The sequence below is a fragment of the Neodiprion pinetum genome, chromosome 3, assembly GCF_021155775.2.
Source record: "Neodiprion pinetum isolate iyNeoPine1 chromosome 3, iyNeoPine1.2, whole genome shotgun sequence".
Taxonomy (NCBI): Eukaryota; Metazoa; Arthropoda; class Insecta; order Hymenoptera; family Diprionidae; genus Neodiprion; species Neodiprion pinetum.
This window is the reverse complement of record NC_060234.1, coordinates 43,169,647-43,188,536: the sequence shown is the minus strand read 5'-3', so window position 1 is coordinate 43,188,536 and position 18,890 is coordinate 43,169,647. Positions and strand designations below refer to the sequence as shown.

Below are 18,890 nucleotides of genomic sequence, written 5' to 3'. Positions count from 1 at the left end.
GTGAATGAAAGATAAAAATCGTATTTCGATATTTGTGTGGTAACGTACGCTTGCAGAGTTAATGCGTACTTGTTTGTGCATTCTACGTTTTTGCATTTTCTCGAAAAGTTATATTAATTTTTGTTGCTTTTGCTTAAAGGAACATATTCGCTTATAGCCTGTGTTTTCAGCTTTTGGCCGTTACTTTCAGATTTTGATAGTCAGCTTTGGGTATAATAGTCGCCCCCAACGAAAAACTGCTTAAAAACGTTTCTGTACTCGAACATGAGAATCTCGGATCTGCGATTCTTCGTAAGAATGTTCGCACAAATAATATAAATGAATGAAAATAATAATAATGTAGTGTAATGTAATGTGATGTTTATTTAGCTGATCATGGGACAAAGTCCCTTAAGGACTATAAGGCAAAGATACAATGAATACAATGAGTATAAAGTGTACAACAGAAGTAGTATAGGGGCACTTTGGGGCGTCACAACAAACCCCCCTCGCACCCCTCTCCGGCGCCACCCCCTCGCCTAGGAGTGACTTTGGGGCGCCTTCCCCTTCCCCCGCCGCCCCTCGCCAAGGAGTGACTTTGGGACGCCTTCCCCTTCCCCCGCCGCCCCTCGCCTAGGAGTGACTTTGGGACGCCTTCCCCTTCCCCCGCCGCCCCTCGCCACGGAGCGAATTTTGGGACGCCATCCCCTTCCCCCGCCGCCCCTCGCCACGGAGCGAATTTTGGGACACCATCCCCTTCCCCCGCCGCCCCTCGCCTAGGAGTGACTTTGGGACGCCATCCCCTTCCCCCGCCGCCCCTCGCCACGGAGCGAATTTTGGGACGCCATCCCCTTCCCCCGCCGCCCCTCGCCTAGGAGTGACTTTGGGACGCCATCCCCTTCCCCCGCCGCCCCTCGCCTCGGAGCGAATTTTGGGGCCCCTTCCCCTTCCCCCGCAGCCCCTCGTCTAGGAGGTATTTTATTCTAGAAGCTTCTCCGGACGACCACCCCTTTCCCGCAACCCCTTACCAAGGAGCGGTTTTTCCGCCTCGAAGTTCCGCGGCTCGTCAGCCCTTCGCCCGTGACCCCCTCGCTGCGTGGTGAATATCGTGTGACGACCCCTTACCCCGGGTACCGTTGACCGCGAATCAGATTCCGGACTCTACGGGATGGTCTCTGGGCCTGTGCACCCTGACCACGGGACGATCTCCTTCCCCTGGTGCCCCTGGCCGTGCGGTCGATTCTGGGGCCACCTACCCATCTGGCCCCGCTACCTCCGTTCACGAAGCGAACTCTGCGACTTGGACGTTTGGGGTTACAGGTCCTCCACCCCGGCTCTCGTTCTTTTTTCATCCCTGCTCTCTGTGTCGGGTGCTCGTGTCACTGACCTTACCCAGCCGTCAGTGTTTATCCTAAGGTTTACGTGCGCTTGGAAAATATAGACCTGGTCACTCTCTCTCTCTCTTTCTTAATGCAAGACTGTAGGCATACTTAGATGTACGAGGATCAGGGTGGGCGGGTGAGGAAACAGAACTCAATGGTGGATTGCATAGAAAAATCAAATCTCATCCTCGCAGGTTTATTCGGTTAACACAGGTGCAAATACATACATGGTTATTACAGATAACGACTAAGAGATAATTACAATGTTCTTATAATTACACAAGATATGTTATCAAGGTTTTTTATTTACCAGCCTTATAATCAGCAACATTACAATTCTTAGAGGTACAACATTGAAGACAACTTATAGGATAAATGTGATTTGAATTGATGGTGTTAGTTTTGCGTTTTGTGACATGGGCTATTCGGTTGTGGAATAATTCTGCGATACGATCGTTTCTTTCGAGGTCAGGAGTAAATATATTGAGAAAATCCCGCAGAGAAAAACCAGCAGCCATAAAGTGCATAAACATAATACAAAATTGTCCACATACATCAGAAGTGAGGCTTTGAAGCTGTCTATCGTTCCAGTCGTATCGTCTGCAATTTCTTCGTAAAGTCCGCTTATGGTGAGGGACGAATGGTGGTAATCCGAAGCTGTCGAAGTATGTACCGTGTCCGGAGGAACTGACGAAAAATGCCACCCAGTGGCTACCGGGGCGTGTGTGATCATTCGTGTTTGACACAAAGGCTGTCGGGCGTGTCCAGATGAGGGGTATCTGATCCGCTGCAAGAACCCCGGTCTTCCCGTTCGGAATCGCCGGCATCGCGCTCCATATCTGTAGACTGTCCATTTTGTACCTCGTCTTCTTCTCCTTCTTCTTCTTCTTCACCCTCGTTATCGGAGATAATCATACCATTCGTAGAAGGTTGTGAGGAGGTATGTGAGTCAATCGCAGTAGTAAGTATTTCGTAGGGAACGGTAACTTCGCCGTCTGACGTAGGCGCAGACGGATCAGGAGAGATTTTCAGTGAAGCGACTGACTCTGGTATTACTGCTTGTAGCGTGAAATTTCTTTTTGGTACCTGCAGTGGCTGATTACTAGTCGAACTCTCCTCTCCGGTGATTTTGGGCTTACTGGCTGACAATGCTTCTGTATAATCGTATTTAGTTAGAATATCGTTGTTGTTGATCCATTTCTTCAGTTTGAGTGCGTTGTTCATCGCACATTTGAAAAATTCCTCCTTCTTAACACCGTGGAAGAAGCACCATACCGAAGACCGTTCCAGTTTGTCGAACGCCGGGCAATCGATGTCCTCCAAGTTGAATATTTGACGCGCGGTACTACTTTCAATATATTTACATTTATCGTGTCCACGGGCAAAGATTCGATGAGCGTTACGTGCGATTTCTCGGAGGTTAACGTCTAATTGAACCAGCGAGATATCACCTTCAAACCACTCGATGCCATGATGGTAGCAGGTTACGTAATTGTTCACGCCACGTTCTTTGAGCGGCAGATCCGTGAAGGGATATGGCGGTTGTATTAACCAATGCGCCGAGTAGCGGTGATCGATGGTGACGACTGCCACCTCTTTCGGTATAAATTTACCATAGATATTTCGAAATCCTTGAATATCTATCACGTAATCCATACTTGAACTTGAAACAATGTAGTCGAATGAATAGAGAGCTGGAAGAGCGAACCTGCAGTGACGTAGTTTGAATGCTGACTGGCTCGGCACCGTAGTTACGGGTGTTTATATACAGCCTTGTGTTACAATCCCCGTCTCAATTTTTGTTTATCGGGTGTCTCCAGCCGGTCTGTTGCTCCCCTTGAAGACGTTGGCGTGGTGTAGTCACAGTGTTCTCTCTAACGGAAATCACCACCTGGTATATCATAGAAGCGGCCGTGATAGGAGGGGCGTGATCTCCCTCTTTTTCTTAGCCCGAAAAATCTGTAATGACCTGACGTGCAGCATCAACTTCAATAAGATTATCAAATTCAGCGTACACTAGGCAATTCACAGTTTCTTTGAGAGCATCGTCGAACCGCACTTCGACCCTGAGAGTTCCATGTTTGATGAGCGACCAGTGCGATGTACAGTTGGCTGAGAGATCGGGGGTTAGGTCAAAAGCCAATAGACAATTTCCTTTAGCGAACTGCTGCCGGCCGATACCGTTTCCTTCGTTCAGAAAATGAATCCCCGTACCGGAGAAGAGGGTGTGATAAGCGTCCACGTAGAGTTCGTCTTTGCCAAAACTCATCTGTAGCGGCTTCGATGGGACTTGCACCCCGTCGACGTACAACGACAGGAAATTCAAAGAGTAGTTTTGAAAATTAAACGGATTGCGCTGTCTGTCGCCGTTGAAGGCTTTATTGCTGACAAAACCGATTATCACTCGTTTCGGTAGTTGTCCGAGTATGACATTGTCCAGTGTTTCTGCCTGTACTCCTGCGTGTATGGTGAAAGACTTCACCTCGACTCTGGTTACGGGATATTTTGCCGTACCTTTGGCTAGCGTCCGTGCGTGCGCCAGCAAGATTCCAGGGCTGATCTTCATTCGGCGAACGAGCAGTGAAGTTTCCAGTATGTGCAGCTTGTGGCGATTTTCGGCTTCCATGATGCAAAAACTGTCTCTTGATCTCACAAGTCGAAGACGCAGTTCCACACCGTTGATTAAAAATTTGTCTTGATTAAATACGTCACAGTGCAGATGTCCAATCAGATCAACGGTACGTGCATTGCTCATGATCCTTTTGCGTTCGATGAAACCTCGGTCAGCACCGACGGCGTCGGCGTCGTATACATCCGATACTCCATCCTCGCTGTCGTACCATAGAGCCGAAGAAAGATGAGATTTCTTGGCAGGGGGTGCGTAATTCAGTAGAGTCTCTATATATGCTCGATAGGCGTAAGAGTTGTTGGCTGGTGAGACTAGTTTTTGATTGAAGAATATATCGACTTGATTGAACATCGAGTGAAGCAGATTGTTTACCGGAGTGGCATGCGGAGTAGCCGCGTTGCCTTCGCCTGCCGGTGGGGTAGGAGCAGACGGTTGTAGCTTCACTCGTACGCTAAGCATAGTGTGTGCCAAATCGATGTACTCATCACCGTTTCCAGGTACAACAAATTCAATCGGGGAATCGTCGGTTAGAGATGATACGGGCTTGTAGTGTACCCATTGACCAGCCTCAATAGACGTCTGCGTTGGTGGTAGAGAAAACAAATCCAGTTCCGACTTCATACACTCACCCGAGTGCGCGTGCAGGAAGGCCATTGTTGATGTTTAGATTGAAGACGAGCGGCGCGTGGGCTTACCGGGGTCCGAATATGTCTGTAAGGTCCCGTTTTTTACAACACTTTTTCCGCTTAGTTTTCTTGACGGTTCCGGTACGCTTGGGTATCTTGGCCGATGTTTTCTTTTTCGACCTTCGTCTAATTTTTCTCGTAGTACCAGCTGCTCGGTGCGCGCCGACAAGTCTGTTGACGCGGGCAATGTTTGACTGACGCGCTAATCCGCCGGCTCGGCTTTTATAACCGCTGCCCTTCATGAGTTTATCAATTTTTTCTTCAGCAGCTCTTTTCAATTTGTGTCCTGATTCTATGAAACGACTCTTGACTGCCTGTTTGAACGGAGTGTCGTTTCTTACGTCTGTCATGACGTTCATCCCTGCACGCAGTGCTTCTCTTCCGACCGCGCGAGCACCACTGGACAGCAGAGGTAGTATTCGACGAAACAGGCCTCCCAAGAAGCTGCCGATTCCGTGTCCGCGTTGATGCGGTGCTCCTCGGTAAACCGTCTCAATGCCTCCACCGCCGAGCTGATTTTCGTAATGTTGTATATAATGAGCCATGTCGTACCTGGTATGTTTTCCCTCTCTCTTGTGCTGAGCGACTCCTGTGATTCCAGTCAATTACTGAACGCGTCTAAAATGCAGCGTTACCGTCAGTGTCCCGCTCGTGAATGGTGCTGGCCTACCGAATTGATCTCTTATATCGATCTCGATGGTTTGAAAGTTCGTGAGCATCAGTGGTACGTAGTACAGTGGCGATAGTGTTTTCATCTCTGATTCGCCTTGTAAGATATTGTCTTTGCCGCATGTTTGAATGACTCGTAACAGCGGGGCGTAAACATCTCCAACGATACGTGGCTCCACCAGATCGCAATAAATAAACATCTGGCAGCCGGGGATCCTTGATGATTTGTTGGTTTCGGATAGCTTGCAATCTGATACCTCAACTGCACCTTCCCCAGGACTATTGTAATGCGTGACACAGGGTATCGTTTCATTTTTCACTGGCGCATACCCCCGAGGGTGTTCAAACGTGAGTGGATAATGAATTTCGGCCAGCCCGACTTCCCAGTCTCCCGTTAGTTGAATCTGACGCGGTAACTGGGTAATGTAACAGCACGTCCGATTCTCCGGAAAAAACTGCATCGAGCTGTTGCTCGGTAAAGTTAGGTAAAACTGATCCCGGGACATTTTCTTTGATGCACGAAACGAACGGTGAACACTCAACGACTGCGAGACATGCTGCAATAACACGCTATTTTATCATCCCCGTGTTTCCCCCTCCACGCGCTGAAGTTCAGGGTCGTAGAACAAGCCGTCGATTACTTCGCCGTTGAGATCTTCCAAGACGTAGACTATCGGTGAACGTGCAAGCACTCGTCGGATCTTGAATAATTCTTCGCTCCAGTTTGCCGCGTAGCCTTTTTCAAATGTTCCCTTGGTTTTACTAATTCGTACAAAATCATTCTTATGGAATCTCGGTTTGCCATTTGGACGCGGAGGATAACGCTTTTCCATGTGGGCACGTGCTGTAGCAGCATTGCGAAGCGTCACTTCCGACGGCGCCATGCCGATGCTCGAGTGAACTGTATTGTTGTAGGCTTGCACGATTTGTGGCAAAACATCGACGTAGCGTTGCGTCTTTTTATGCGTGAAGTAACGCCACAGGCGTTCTTTGAGTGTACGATTGAATCGCTCCACGATAGCTGCTTTCACATCGGGATTACGAGTAACACGATATCGTATTTCATTGTCGCGAAGTATCTTCTGAAAAGCACTCCCGACAAATTCTTTACCTTTGTCCGTTTGCAGTAGGTCGGGTCTGCGCGGCGTAGTGTGTAACACTTGCTCGAAACCTTCAGCAACGGTTGCGGCTGTCTTTCGTTTCAGCGGGACCACCCATGCGTACTTGCTCAATACATCGATGACCACCAGGAGATAGCGAAAACCGTTGTTGCGGCTCTTCATGGAACTCAGGTCAGCCAGGTCAGCTTCCCATACGTCGTCTATGTTGGAAACGTTGTACCTTGCTCTCGGAAATTTCCTGTGCACGGGTTTGTGTAAGGTGTAGGCATCCTGAGCTGCCAGCCATTTTCTCACCGAATCGCGAGAGTTGTTTTCGCGTGCAACATCTTCCAGAATTCGTGCTCCCGCGTAACCGGCAGTATGCGAGGGATTGTAATACGTTTCTTCAAGAAGAGTCGTCATTTTTCTTCAGCCGAAGTGTTTTCCAACCGGATTTTGCTCCGGTGGCGCGTTTGCGTAGAGCGTATCCTGCGTCGTGAGAACGGCTGGTTACGGGTGTAACGTTTGCGGAACTTCGTCGCTTCGTCGGGGAACTACTGGCGTGTGTCGATAGTTGTTGCGATGTTACCGTCGGTAGACCCGGAGTGTCGAATGTGCGTATGTCTTTCCAAAGCGTATCGTTCCCCACGTATTCTCGGGGTACGTTGATCGTCTGAAGAAACCGTGCAAACTGACCAGCCCCTGTAGGAGTAAAAGTCTTCCTAGATGGCATGGCGTGATTGACGAGGTCGACGATGTTTGCGCCGGGAACTGTAACGCCGTCTAACGAGACGGTTCCTGCGGCATCCCAAGAAAATCGTTCCGGTACGCTGCCGAGTTCGCGCATCAGCATTTCGGCCTTTGCACGATACTTCTTTGGTACCGCTGACGCGACTTTCTTTGCGCGCGCTTGAACGTTGCCAGGACTCGCAGCTACGGTGGGAGATATCATTGATTCTTCGGCTGTATTTCCGTCTTCTTCTTCCTCCTCCTCCTCTTCCTCCTTCTCCTTTTCCTCGAGAACGTCTAATTTCATGGGTTTGCGTGCGTCGTTTGCAAAAAACAAATATCGTTGAAGTACCTGCTGATAGAGTTTCCATTTTTCTGCGTCGTCTTTCGACGGTTTGTTCAAGATGTCCTTCATCTCGTTGTCGAGTCTTGAAACGGGATCGGTGTGTGTGGTAGTTGTATTTCCAGGTGAAAGCGTAGTGGCTATACCCTCGCTGACGCGTTGTTGAAATCTCTCCATACTCTCCATAGGAATTAAAACCATCTTCTTTGTACGTTCCATTTTGCTACTTGGAGAAGAGGCTGGAGGCTAAAGTCCCGAGTAACGGAGCGAGCAAGAGGGTGAGAAATCCGTTCCCACGTTGAACAAGAAAACGTTTTTTGGACTTCCAGGTACCCCGGTTGCTGGCCAACCGCCGTAATGTCTGTTTATGACGTGCCAGACGATTTTTCTGAATTCTGGACAGTGCTACGTTACCCTCCAAGGTGTTCAATGCACACTCACAAATGGTCTTTACCAGCGAATTGTCGGCCGTGCGTAGCAATGCCGATCTCTGCGACGGGTTCAATTTCTGCAGAGCGTGCAGCGCTACTGCGTTTGCTTTGGTGAAATCGGCACGAGCTCTGCGACCGGACGCGGTACGGCGTATTCGAGGCATCACAGCTGAACGACTGGAACCCGGTGCGCATTGGTGACCTTTATATCCTTTCGCGGAACGTAGACATAGTGATTATCGTCCGAAGGGAAGATGTTTGATCGGAAACGGCAATTCTCCGGAGTGGATTGCTTCAGGTCGAAAAGCAGATATCCGTGTGGCGCTGCGGTAGCGTCGTGATAGGCCTCTTGAAGAAACCTCGGATCTTCGGGATACACCTGTCTGGCAAGATGTTGAATTTGGGCACGATCCCGTGGATTTTTGAAGAAGACTATGTAGTTTGCGTTGAGGGAAATATCTCGTTGACCGTTGCCCTTGTGAAAGAGATTTTGTGTTATGTAGAAAACGCTGAGGTTCTTATGATGACAGACCTTGGTAAAAAGATCAACGACGACATTGTTTGAAGCCTCTCGCATCAGATCGTCGATTACCAAAAGTTTCGGTTTTTTGTCACCCTCGTAATCGGCGTGTTGCGGTAACCCCTCGCGGTACTCTATACTCTTGTCCCCGTCGTACAACGGCTGCCATTCGTCAAAGTACCATATCACACGACTAAATCTTGTGTCGCATATTGACGTTCCATGACGCAGAAAGTTCTTGACGAAATTTGATTTACCGCACCCTGATGGCCCGGCTACAATGGCCGAAAACGGATGTTTCCAACGTGTGTCCGTCATCGAACAAGAAGAAGAAGAAGAAGAAGAATCCATGGATAATGCGGGATCTATAAAAAATTGAAACAATTGAAAACACGTTCTTTTACTACGCTAGCTTGCTCGCGGCGGCGGCGGCGGCGGCGGCGGCGGCGGCACTCCCTTCGTGCGCTGACCATGAGCTTATTCAAGCGCACGCGGAAGCGTAACCGCGCAGGTACGAGCTCATCGGCGCGGTCGCGGTCGAGCTGATTGTGCGTGAGGCGCGTACGCCATGAGCTTATTCGTACGCGTGCGCGCAGTGATATCAGCTTGAAAACAGCGCGCCCCGCCGCGGTTTACGAGATGAATTTTTACGAGCAATGCGAGATTTTTTCACAATTTTTCATGCGTAGGGTTTAAGCGTGGTACTAACCTTTATACAGTTTGGCGGGACACATACAAGAGAGTATCTGATGGGTTGGCCTGGCGTCTCGCCGGTTGGAATAACAGACGGTTGGGGTAAGAATCCCTTCGGTGTCCTCTGTCTGTCCGTCTATTTGTTTGTCTGTCTATCTATCTGTCGCTCAAACGCGCGCGTGGCTTGCCGTCCGGGTGTCTGTACTACCGCAGGGTGAGAAGACGGAAGCTGTGGTGTGCAACTGCTCGGAGTCTGGGATCTTCGTCATCATCCAGTGCGATAACCGTAGGGCAGCGTATCGAAACTCGTGATGCAACAACGCCTTTTCACGTACACCGGTTTACACGTTTTGTGCTCGGAGCGCGTCACGACTGCGTGCAGTTCCGTTCGGCGAATGGCGCGATACTCCAAGGGAATGGGTGCAGCGGCTTCTACCACCATCCGCTTGATGGCCTCGAAGTTGATTTTCGAGCTCGTTGCGTGATTCAGTGATATGCCTTTCACCTTGCAAATTTCCACCTCTTCACCATTCGGACGTTTAATGATAAAAGCATAGAATTTTGGCCCTCCCGAGACGAAAGCGCGTATAAAACTCCCACGGCCGTAAGACACCAACTCGTCCGTCAGGTCGCCAAGAAAGTTACCCGTGGGAGGTTCATACTCGTTTGGCCTTCGGAGGTTTCGGGTATAAATTACTGAATCGGTGTCGTAATAGAGCACGCGCCGATCGAGCTTCTCAAGGAACGAGAAGAGCTTCAGCCGAGCCTGGGCAGTGGTGTACGAGGCAATCACGACGTTTGCCAGCGCTGACGGTTCAACGCTGTGTTGCGCGTGCGACCAACGCACGTACAACACTTCGTCGTTCACGGGCAGCAAACCGGACACCTCGACTTCAGGGTTGGTCAAAAGCTCGAGCAGCTGCTGACGCGTCTTTATGACCTCTGTTTTTACCAGATTCTCGCGTTGCCCGAACTTGCCCCAAAACGAATTTAAACATAATTTGGAAACTGATCGCATGCCGGGATTCTTAGCAATACGGTCGCGATCTAGCCGTATACCCTCGACCCGCTCATACTCATCAAGGTAGCGCATTCGAGCCGACTCGTCCTCGCATTCAGCAGGCCAGCCGCTTGCCTCTTGCTTAATCTTGAGGAAGGTGTCGATATAGCCGGCGAAATGCCCACCTTGACGAGTAGTCGGGTCAAACGATGTCACCGTATACGACCAGATCTCGCTTATGCTCCTGATCTTGTATCCCATTTCCACGGCTTTTTTTAATTCGATCGACACCCACGTGCCCTCGAATTCTCGCGCAGCCTCGTCATCATGTCTACACTCGTCCTGGTTCAAACTCTGACAACATGAGCGGCACAAGGCAAACATGAGTTTGTCATGCATGCGCACCGGCAAAACAGGGTGATAAAGATTGCGAGGCGGTAAAACTCGGCACTTGATGAGCCCCTCAACTCGCGTGATGTCGCAACCGCTCGACCCTGTCAAGAGCTTACACTCCTCTCCAACGTAGACCGTCGGGTGGCCAACAGGGAACCTTCCATTCTTACAGATGAACGGATACAACGAGCAAACATCGACGTATCGTATTTCCTCGTACGCGTTGCCCGCTGCATCTGTTTTCACCTCGTAGTATCGGGAAGCGTTCCCCGTTCGACCGCCGTAGAACGCATCACGCGGATTGAGTGCTTCGCTCGTGGCAGTGCCAGCGATCAGCGGGTGTGTTGCCACGTACTCCCTCATCTCATCGTTCTCCCTCAAGCTCCGATCAAACTCGCATTCCCACTGTTCCGTCACGCGGTAACCCAATTCGCGCATACGGCTGATCTTTGCACGAGTTTCCTCGTAACGCCTATCCAACGTCTCGCCGTTGACGCTACGCCTATCGCGGTTGATTCGTAAACATTTACGACAGCCGTGTCAGAAACAACCGTGAAACTCGTAGACGTGTCGCGTACCGTCGCCCGCGACATGGTATCCGTCCACCTTGCGACCCGTCTCCGGAATCCGAAACTCACGTCCGTTTCCGGCATGCCTGATGTCAATACCCAGCTCGCGCTCTTTCACGACCAACCACTCCAGAGCCTTACGAGACTGGGCATCGGCAAGACGATAGCCGCCCGGTGGCAGGATACCTATTCGCTCCGGTTGTAAAAAATTTTTACGGAACAGCACCGAACAAGCCGAGGCAATTGTCGTGCTCTCGGTAAAGGGACACACTCTGCCGCACTCCAGAAATATGTCCCTGAATGCTACGCACGCACGTCGCAGAATATCCACGTCCGACCGACAGTACGACAACAATTCCGCGTCAAAGTCGAACAGATGGTCGTTCGCTACAGCCTCGTTGTACCATGAGTAAAACTCTGCTCGCGCATCGCTACTCATGGTATCCGGAGAGTAAAACTTCGCTGCGGGGAGCGGTCCCACGTAACCCACGTTTTCAGGGGTATTGAAAAGGTGGGGAAATACACCTTTCACGGAAGTAGTCGGTAGTCCAAAAGCCTTCGGTAGCGCCGATAATGCCATAGGCATATATGCTAAGGAATCCAGAAATCGGGTGTGACCCGTTTCGAGCATAATGATCTTACTGCCGCTTAGGATGACCTGCGGCGGGTTTCCATCCCGCTCAACCATATGCCGCAGTATGAATTGCGCGTCAAAACCTTTTGCATTGTGCGCAATGCATACGATGCGGGCAAAGTCCTGAACGGGCCGAGTAGCAAAGTCTACCAACTCCTTCACCGGTTCCCTCCTGAAAACGAACTCACGCACGAGCCCGCAAGCGGAACAGCCGTTCGATATATCGGGATCGTGGATACATTGCGTACACACTTGTTGCGCTACGCACAAGTTCGGCACATGTATGTTTGTCGTCGCGTCACCGTCTACCGTCTCGCATTGCTGCGTTTCGAAATCATAAAAAATGAAGATATAACGTTTCGGTCTTGTCGCGTCTTTCAGCGGCGTCATGAAGCAGTAGTGATTGTACGGTCTGTTGCAGCGGCAAGTGACGCAAAACCGAGTTTCACAAATGTGTGCCCTCCGCGAAAGATTTACGAATCGCTCGCAATTCCGGCATATACGCAGCGTTGCACAAACGGAACGACGCGGACTGAAGGAGCCGATCCTGCGGTGGTACTCCAGACAACCGTTACCGCGGAACACGCGTCTACAATCGGGACACTCGATTTCGCGAGACTGGCTGTTGCACGGTGGCGATGCGAGGCACTGTGGGCACTTTACGGAACATCGGTGTTCGTACCCGTTGTTAAATTTCCTATTGCAGGGTTGACAGAAAAAGGCCCCTGCTGCCGCCGCGGTTAAATTTACAATTGGGCAATAATGCTGTTCTTCGGGATAATACAGCAGATTCAATCGGTGCCTGACATCGCCTGTTCCGTTTGCTCTCACCACGGCAGTACCGTCGTAAAATGCCGCTTCGCCGGTACCTAGCCTCCCCAACTCGTACACTGTGATGAGGAATCCCTCGCGTGCCAGATAGTTCTGGAACTGTGCGATTTCATGCACTGTGCACCCCGTTGGCGGAATCTCGACACCGGCGTTCGCAACAAGATTACGCGCTTCTGCACGCTGGAAACTGGACCTAGCGAATCTCACCATCTCGTAATGCTCGTGCAGAGCGCCACTGCGGTTCGGGCCTCTCTCGGCGTGAGCCTTGGCTACAACGAGGGCACGAGGTAAACACAACCCGTCACTGTTGACAATCTGCACGACAGATTTTTTGAGTACCCCCGCGTGCGTGATCGGCTTCGGCTTTCCGCGACCCTCCGGTACTCCAACACTGTGTACCGTCACGGTGAAGACGCTGTCGACGCCAAACTCTGATGCGCTCTGGGCTACGCTGAAAACTAACTTCCAGAGGTCACTGTACCGCGAATCCCTCACCGGCCGGAACGATAACCACGCAGGACCATGATTAAAACTCTCCGCGCTAAACGTGAAACCTACGTAGTCGCTACTCCGACACGTTGCTACGGCATAAGCATGCAGGTCTCTGAACGCGTCCTCCAGCCACTCCACTAGATTAACACCCGATTCAGGGGCCGCGATCTTCATTCGCAACTCACGCCCTGTGACCGCGAATTTACGAATGAATTTCGTTGATTCACCGATAACCGTGAAACGGTTACCCAGTGAATCAGCCCCGTCATCGGGTGGCTGACTTGACTCCTTCTCGCTCGCGGCTTCACTCTCCAGCCCCGATTCTCTCCCCATATTTCCAGAGTATGCACCCTCTGTCTCGTCGTCGTCAGCATCGTCGTCGAATTCAATTGCCACGTCGGAAGCTGTCTGTGTCTCGTCATCGTCTGACTCTAATGTCACGTCAGAATCGTAATTCGGAGCCCTCCGGGCCCTACCCCCGCCGATCTGTATGCCCGAGGTACTGGCGCCGTCGTTCACGCGAAACGGACCAACAGTTTGCATAAGACCCCCTGTTGTACATATAAAACAAAAATAAGACTAAACCCCCATGGTAAAGCGTCGTCAATCCGCAAGTATAGTTGAATTTCGCGGTTTTACTAGAAACGCACACCCTAGAGTACCCGCGTGATTAGGTCCCCTAAAAAATATCCTCGTCCATCGCCGGCGGAGTATAACTCATCTGAGTGAATATTCCACTCTCGGGTGTCTGCGGCCACGAGAATATTATCGCCTCATCCATTGGGGATATGGAATAATTGTCTCCTTCTTCTTCTGCTACCACCGGCTCATGAGCATCGACCGGATCTAATTACCCGCCCCCACCAGAGAAGAAATTGCTCGTGAGTTCATATCAAAATACCTAGTCTGCATTTTTTGTTTTCAAACTTTTCCTATATACCTTGAATTTCCAACACTCCTGACGGACCTGGACGTGACAACACTAAGGTCGATGCCTGTGATGAATCGATTTCTGCAACGGACACAATAACCTTCAGTACACGCGTGAAAGAAGAATTCTAGAACTCTTGGAACACCGCTCACGCACAACGTATTTACACACGGGTACTCCATGATATACGGCATATCGTACAGACAAATCATCTGGACTTACCGTCACGAGCTCCGACAGAAATCGGCTCCTCGGCGGACCTATCGTTAACCATCGTCTCATTCACCCCTGCCTCCCCCGCAATCGCCAGCTCCTCGCAGGCAACACAGCCCTCGAGAAGAGCTGCCTCGTTCTCGCTGGTATCCATCATGAATTCTAACACAAAGAAATTTTGATATACCACTCGCGCACAACGTATTTATACGCGACAACTCCCTGCTACGTCACAGCGTACGGACAATCATCCGGACTTACCGTCACGAGCGGTAGAAACCGGCTCCTCGGTGGGCCTCCCCAGCGCTACTCCTTGCGACGCAATCGTCTCATCGGCGACGTCGACGACGATATCACAAAGAGCCGCCTCATTCTCCGCGGAGTCCTCCAGCATCGCGCGGAATTCTAACGGTTGGAAAACTTGATCTAAATTTTTCCATATTACATATTTTCTTTTATCTTTTTACCCCACTCTGAAGATCCGGTAATTCAAACTCCACACAAACGTACACTGCGCACAACACAAATAACAACTTACCGTTTCGCTCGTTGTACTCAGCCATCAGCGCCCGAACAACGGCGAAGCGGGTGGCACCCCGCTGACGAATTACACTCGCGGCTACACTGAGGCACTCGTAACCCCGCAACGCACCGGTGCTGTGGAGGTGCGCCAGGGCCCGTGCCCCGCAGACCGCCAGAAGCTCTCGCAAATGCCGAAGCAATTCTGCATGTGACATGCGGAACAACAGCTCCCGACGAAAAACAGGGCACACCCGCACAAGACTCGCGTTAGCCCTCCTAGCCTGGCTAGCTGCCTTCACCACCGCGTAACGGAGATCGTTAATTGATTGCATTATTTAAAAAATATGGCAATAATTGACACAGAATCGTTGTTTTCGCCAACACTGCGATTTTCTAACTGAGAAGATCTCCGGGCCCACAACCATTTATAAGTTCAACAGGTTGGGTTTTGTTTAGGCCAAATGCTATTACAATACGTTACCACGCCGCTTCTTGAGCTAAGTATACGAAATTTTACTATGGTCCGCTAGCGTAAACCTTCCGCGGCGGTTCGCGGTGAGACACCCGCAGCCAGGGTGAAAATAAACCAAAGCCATCCGGACCCAACGCGGAGGCTGCCTGCTACATATGGCAAAACAAATCTATTGACAGCGATAATCATGGTTTTTTCATAATTAAACAAAGTTGTACAGCTGACGTCATTTATCCTGTTGAAAAACTTGCATGCCCTAAAGCCTACTTTGATTAACGGGAGAACGGGTATTCGTCGAGACATATGAAATTTAGAGATAAAATAGAAAACGATCCGATGGATTCACTCGCAATTCCTACCTCAAATCGTGGAGCTGATTCGGCGGTTGGTGACGGTTAGAAACAAGTGAATTTGAGAATAATGTTAATACTCTTCTCATGCGACGTCTATGTATACCGCCATCGATAAACTGCAACTGTTTGTACCACCCTCAGAATAGGAAACGAGTTATAAACCTAATGCATACTGGACCTATGGAGATTGTAGACTCATCTTGCGACATCAAAATGGTACAGCCGATGAGACCCCCTTTTGTATTCCTTCGTCCACTGAGGCATAACAATCAACATACCGTAAGAGTGTACGTTGGAAAAGCGGGGAACAGCCTACCGTCTGACGCAAGGCCCAAACATTGCAAGTATAACACGGTCCATGCCGTATACACCCACAGCTCTTCCCATTATCTTTTTTTTGTTACAATGATGACGTATACGTCCCTCGATAGACTGCAACTGTTTGCACCACCCTAGGGAACGGAAACTAGATATAAACCTAATGCAGACCTACGGAGCTTGTAGACTCATCTTGCGAATACGAAATGATACACCCGGTGAGGCCCCTTCGTATTCCCGCGACGACCACTAAGGCATAACAAACACCATATCCTAAGGCTGTACGTTGGAAAAGCGGGGACCAGCCTACCGTCCGACGCAAGGCCCAAACATTGCAAGTATAACACGGTCCATGCTGTATACACCCACAGCTCTTCCCATCATCTTTCTTCTGTTACAATGATTACGTATACGTCCCTCGATAGACTGCAACTGTTTGCACCAGCCTCAGAAACGGAAACGAGATATAAACCTAATGCAGGCCTACGGAGATTGTAGACTCATCTTGCGACAACGAAATGATACACCCGGTGAGGCCCCTTTGTATTTCCTCGTCGACCACTAAGGCATAACAAACAACATACCCTAAGGCTGTACGTCGGAAAAGCGCGGGCCAGCCTACGAACCGTCACAAGTCCCAAACATTACGTGTATAACATGAACCATGCTGTCTACTCCCGTAACCCTTCCCATTATTTTCTTCTCTTGCAATGTCTACGTATACATACCTCGATAGACTGCAACTGTTTGCACCGACCATAGCTCCGAATTCGAGCTCTAAACCTAATGCAAGTTTGATACAGGCCTATCGAGATCGTTGGGTTTTCTGGCGACATATTTACATTTGTCTTACTCCCCATCGTGGAAACGAAATATAATCAACGGCGTAAGCTTGATATAGTCTGGTAAGGAACGCCTGAATCATACGAGGCATTAGAATTTCGTTAATTCTTTTTAGTCACGCTGTAAACGCCATTTTGTAGAGTGGGGGGTTACACCCTCTATATTCAAGTGAGATACAAAAGAGCGTCAGTCTTGCGACAACTACGGAAGAATCCTCACGTGAACTATGGCTACATCCAAATCTTCTGCACCAATGGGCAACGTGAATAAAATGTATAAAACATTTACGAAGGCTTTGAAAAAGACTGAGAAAAATCTGCTGTTGTCGACAACGTATAGTCTAAATAATTCTTTTACGAAGAAAATAGTCATCGGTCTCGGTCTACGGCTCGACGATCAGTTTGAACCGGTCATCAAACTCGTCAACAACTCCTCCGGCGGCGTGCGTCTGACACCAGCGGCCTGGTCGCGACTCGCAGATGAGTTGGACAATATCTCCGAATACCTTGACATAGAAGGATACACCGATGCCCAATGGTATTTTAATCGGATTGAGCTTGGTGGCTGCAACGTCGAATTGTCAACAGCACACGGTGAGCGAGCCGTCAGATTTGAAATACCTACGGAATCCGAAGTCACCGAATCAGAAGATAAGGAATCAGACTGCGCAGACACGGCCACCCAGGATGAGAACTTTCAGTCACCCGCCAAACGCCAGAAAGTGTATCAACCCACCATTGTAATGCAGAAATCCACATTCAACGGACTTAAAGCTATATTTGTGTGTGTCGACGAACGGCTACGAAGGCTTCAGCGTTTAGCCCATTCGGTAAACGAGTGCAAGAAATCATACGTCGCATACATAGCCGAGAAAGTGAATCTGACGCAGCTCAAGGAACCGAGTCTTCATCGCATCAGGCAAATAGCGGAGAAGGAATACGGCGCTGTCCTAGAACACATCGCGTCGTCAGCGAATCCTGCCTTTGCCGAGAATTACCTCAGTATTGTTCTCCTTGAAATTACCCGTCTGTTTCCATCATACCTCGCTGCTGAAATCAAGCAGGCCATCGAAACTGAGGACAAAGCCTTAGCCAGCCTCTGAACAAACTATTTCGACACTACCATCATCAAGCATCGGGATAACCTCCTGTCCGCTATTTCGCAATGAAGACCAAGGGCACCGTACAACTCGAAATTAATCAAGAGGAAATATCAGACGTATGTGTTACCCTGAGAATTTTTTCGTGTGAAGAGACTCGGATCAACACGGCTACACCCCGCCAAGCGAACGCAGATGCTGTAGATGAACCATTGTACGTGCCCGAAGAACAGCCTTATCCATGGGTGGTACTGTCTATACTCGTGATTGCTATAATTATTATAAGTATAGTGGTGATGTGGGGCGCTGTAACTATAACAAATAAAAACATCCTGCTCCAACAACAAGCAAACAAATAGTAATAACCATGTATGTATTTGCACCTGCGTTAACCGAATAAACCTGCGAGGATGAGATTTGATTTTTCTATGCAATCCACCATTGAGTTCTGTTTCCTCACCCACCCACCCTGATCCTCGTACATCTAAGTATGCCTATAGTCTTGCATTAAGAAAGAGAGAGAGAGTGACCAGGTCTATATTTTCCAAGCGCACGTAAACCTTAGGATAAACACTGACGGCTGGGTAAGGTCAGTGACACGAGCACCCGACACAGAGAGCAGGGATGGAGAAAGAACGAGAGCCGGGGTGGAGGACCTGTAACCCCAAACGTCCAAGTCGCAGAGTTCGCTTCGTGAACGGAGGTAGCGGGGCCAGATGGGTAGGTGGCCCCAGAATCGGCCGCACGGCCAGGGGCACCAGGGTAAGGGGATCGTCCCATGGTCAGGGTGCACAGGCCCAGAGGCCATCCCGTAGAGTCCGGAATCTGATTCGCGGTCAACGGTACCCGGGGTAAGGGGTCGTCACACGATATTCACCACGCGGCGAGGGGGTCACGGGCGAAGGGCTGACGAGCCGCGGAACTTCGAGGCGGAAAAACCGCTCCTTGGTAAGGGGTTGCGGGAAAGGGGTGGTCGTCCGGAGAAGCTTCTAGAATAAAATACCTCCTAGACGAGGGGCTGCGGGGGAAGGGGAAGGGGCCCCAAAATTCGCTCCGAGG

At 50.0% G+C, this 18,890-nt stretch overlaps 2 protein-coding genes across 2 annotated transcripts; both read right to left on the bottom strand.

Annotated features, from left to right (window-relative positions):
• Positions 1 to 3,306: 3,306 nt before the first annotated feature.
• LOC124214454 (uncharacterized protein F54H12.2-like) lies at positions 3,307 to 4,644 on the bottom strand. Its single transcript, XM_046616726.1, has one exon. It carries the CDS (start codon positions 4,642 to 4,644, stop codon positions 3,307 to 3,309), a length of 1,338 nt encoding a protein of 445 aa, XP_046472682.1.
• Positions 4,645 to 9,429: 4,785 nt separating this feature from the next.
• LOC138190637 (uncharacterized) lies at positions 9,430 to 10,992 on the bottom strand. Its single transcript, XM_069134411.1, has one exon. The coding sequence runs from the start codon at positions 10,990 to 10,992 to the stop codon at positions 9,430 to 9,432; it is 1,563 nt and encodes a 520-aa protein (XP_068990512.1).
• Between the last annotated feature and the right edge of the window lie 7,898 nt (positions 10,993 to 18,890).

Bases quoted from the DNA above. Each gene is read 5' to 3' on its own strand.
- LOC124214454 (XM_046616726.1), bottom strand. From the start codon at position 4,644: ATGGCCTTCCTGCACGCGCACTCGGGTGAGTGTATGAAGTCGGAACTG.
- LOC138190637 (XM_069134411.1), bottom strand. From the start codon at position 10,992: ATGCGCGAATTGGGTTACCGCGTGACGGAACAGTGGGAATGCGAGTTT.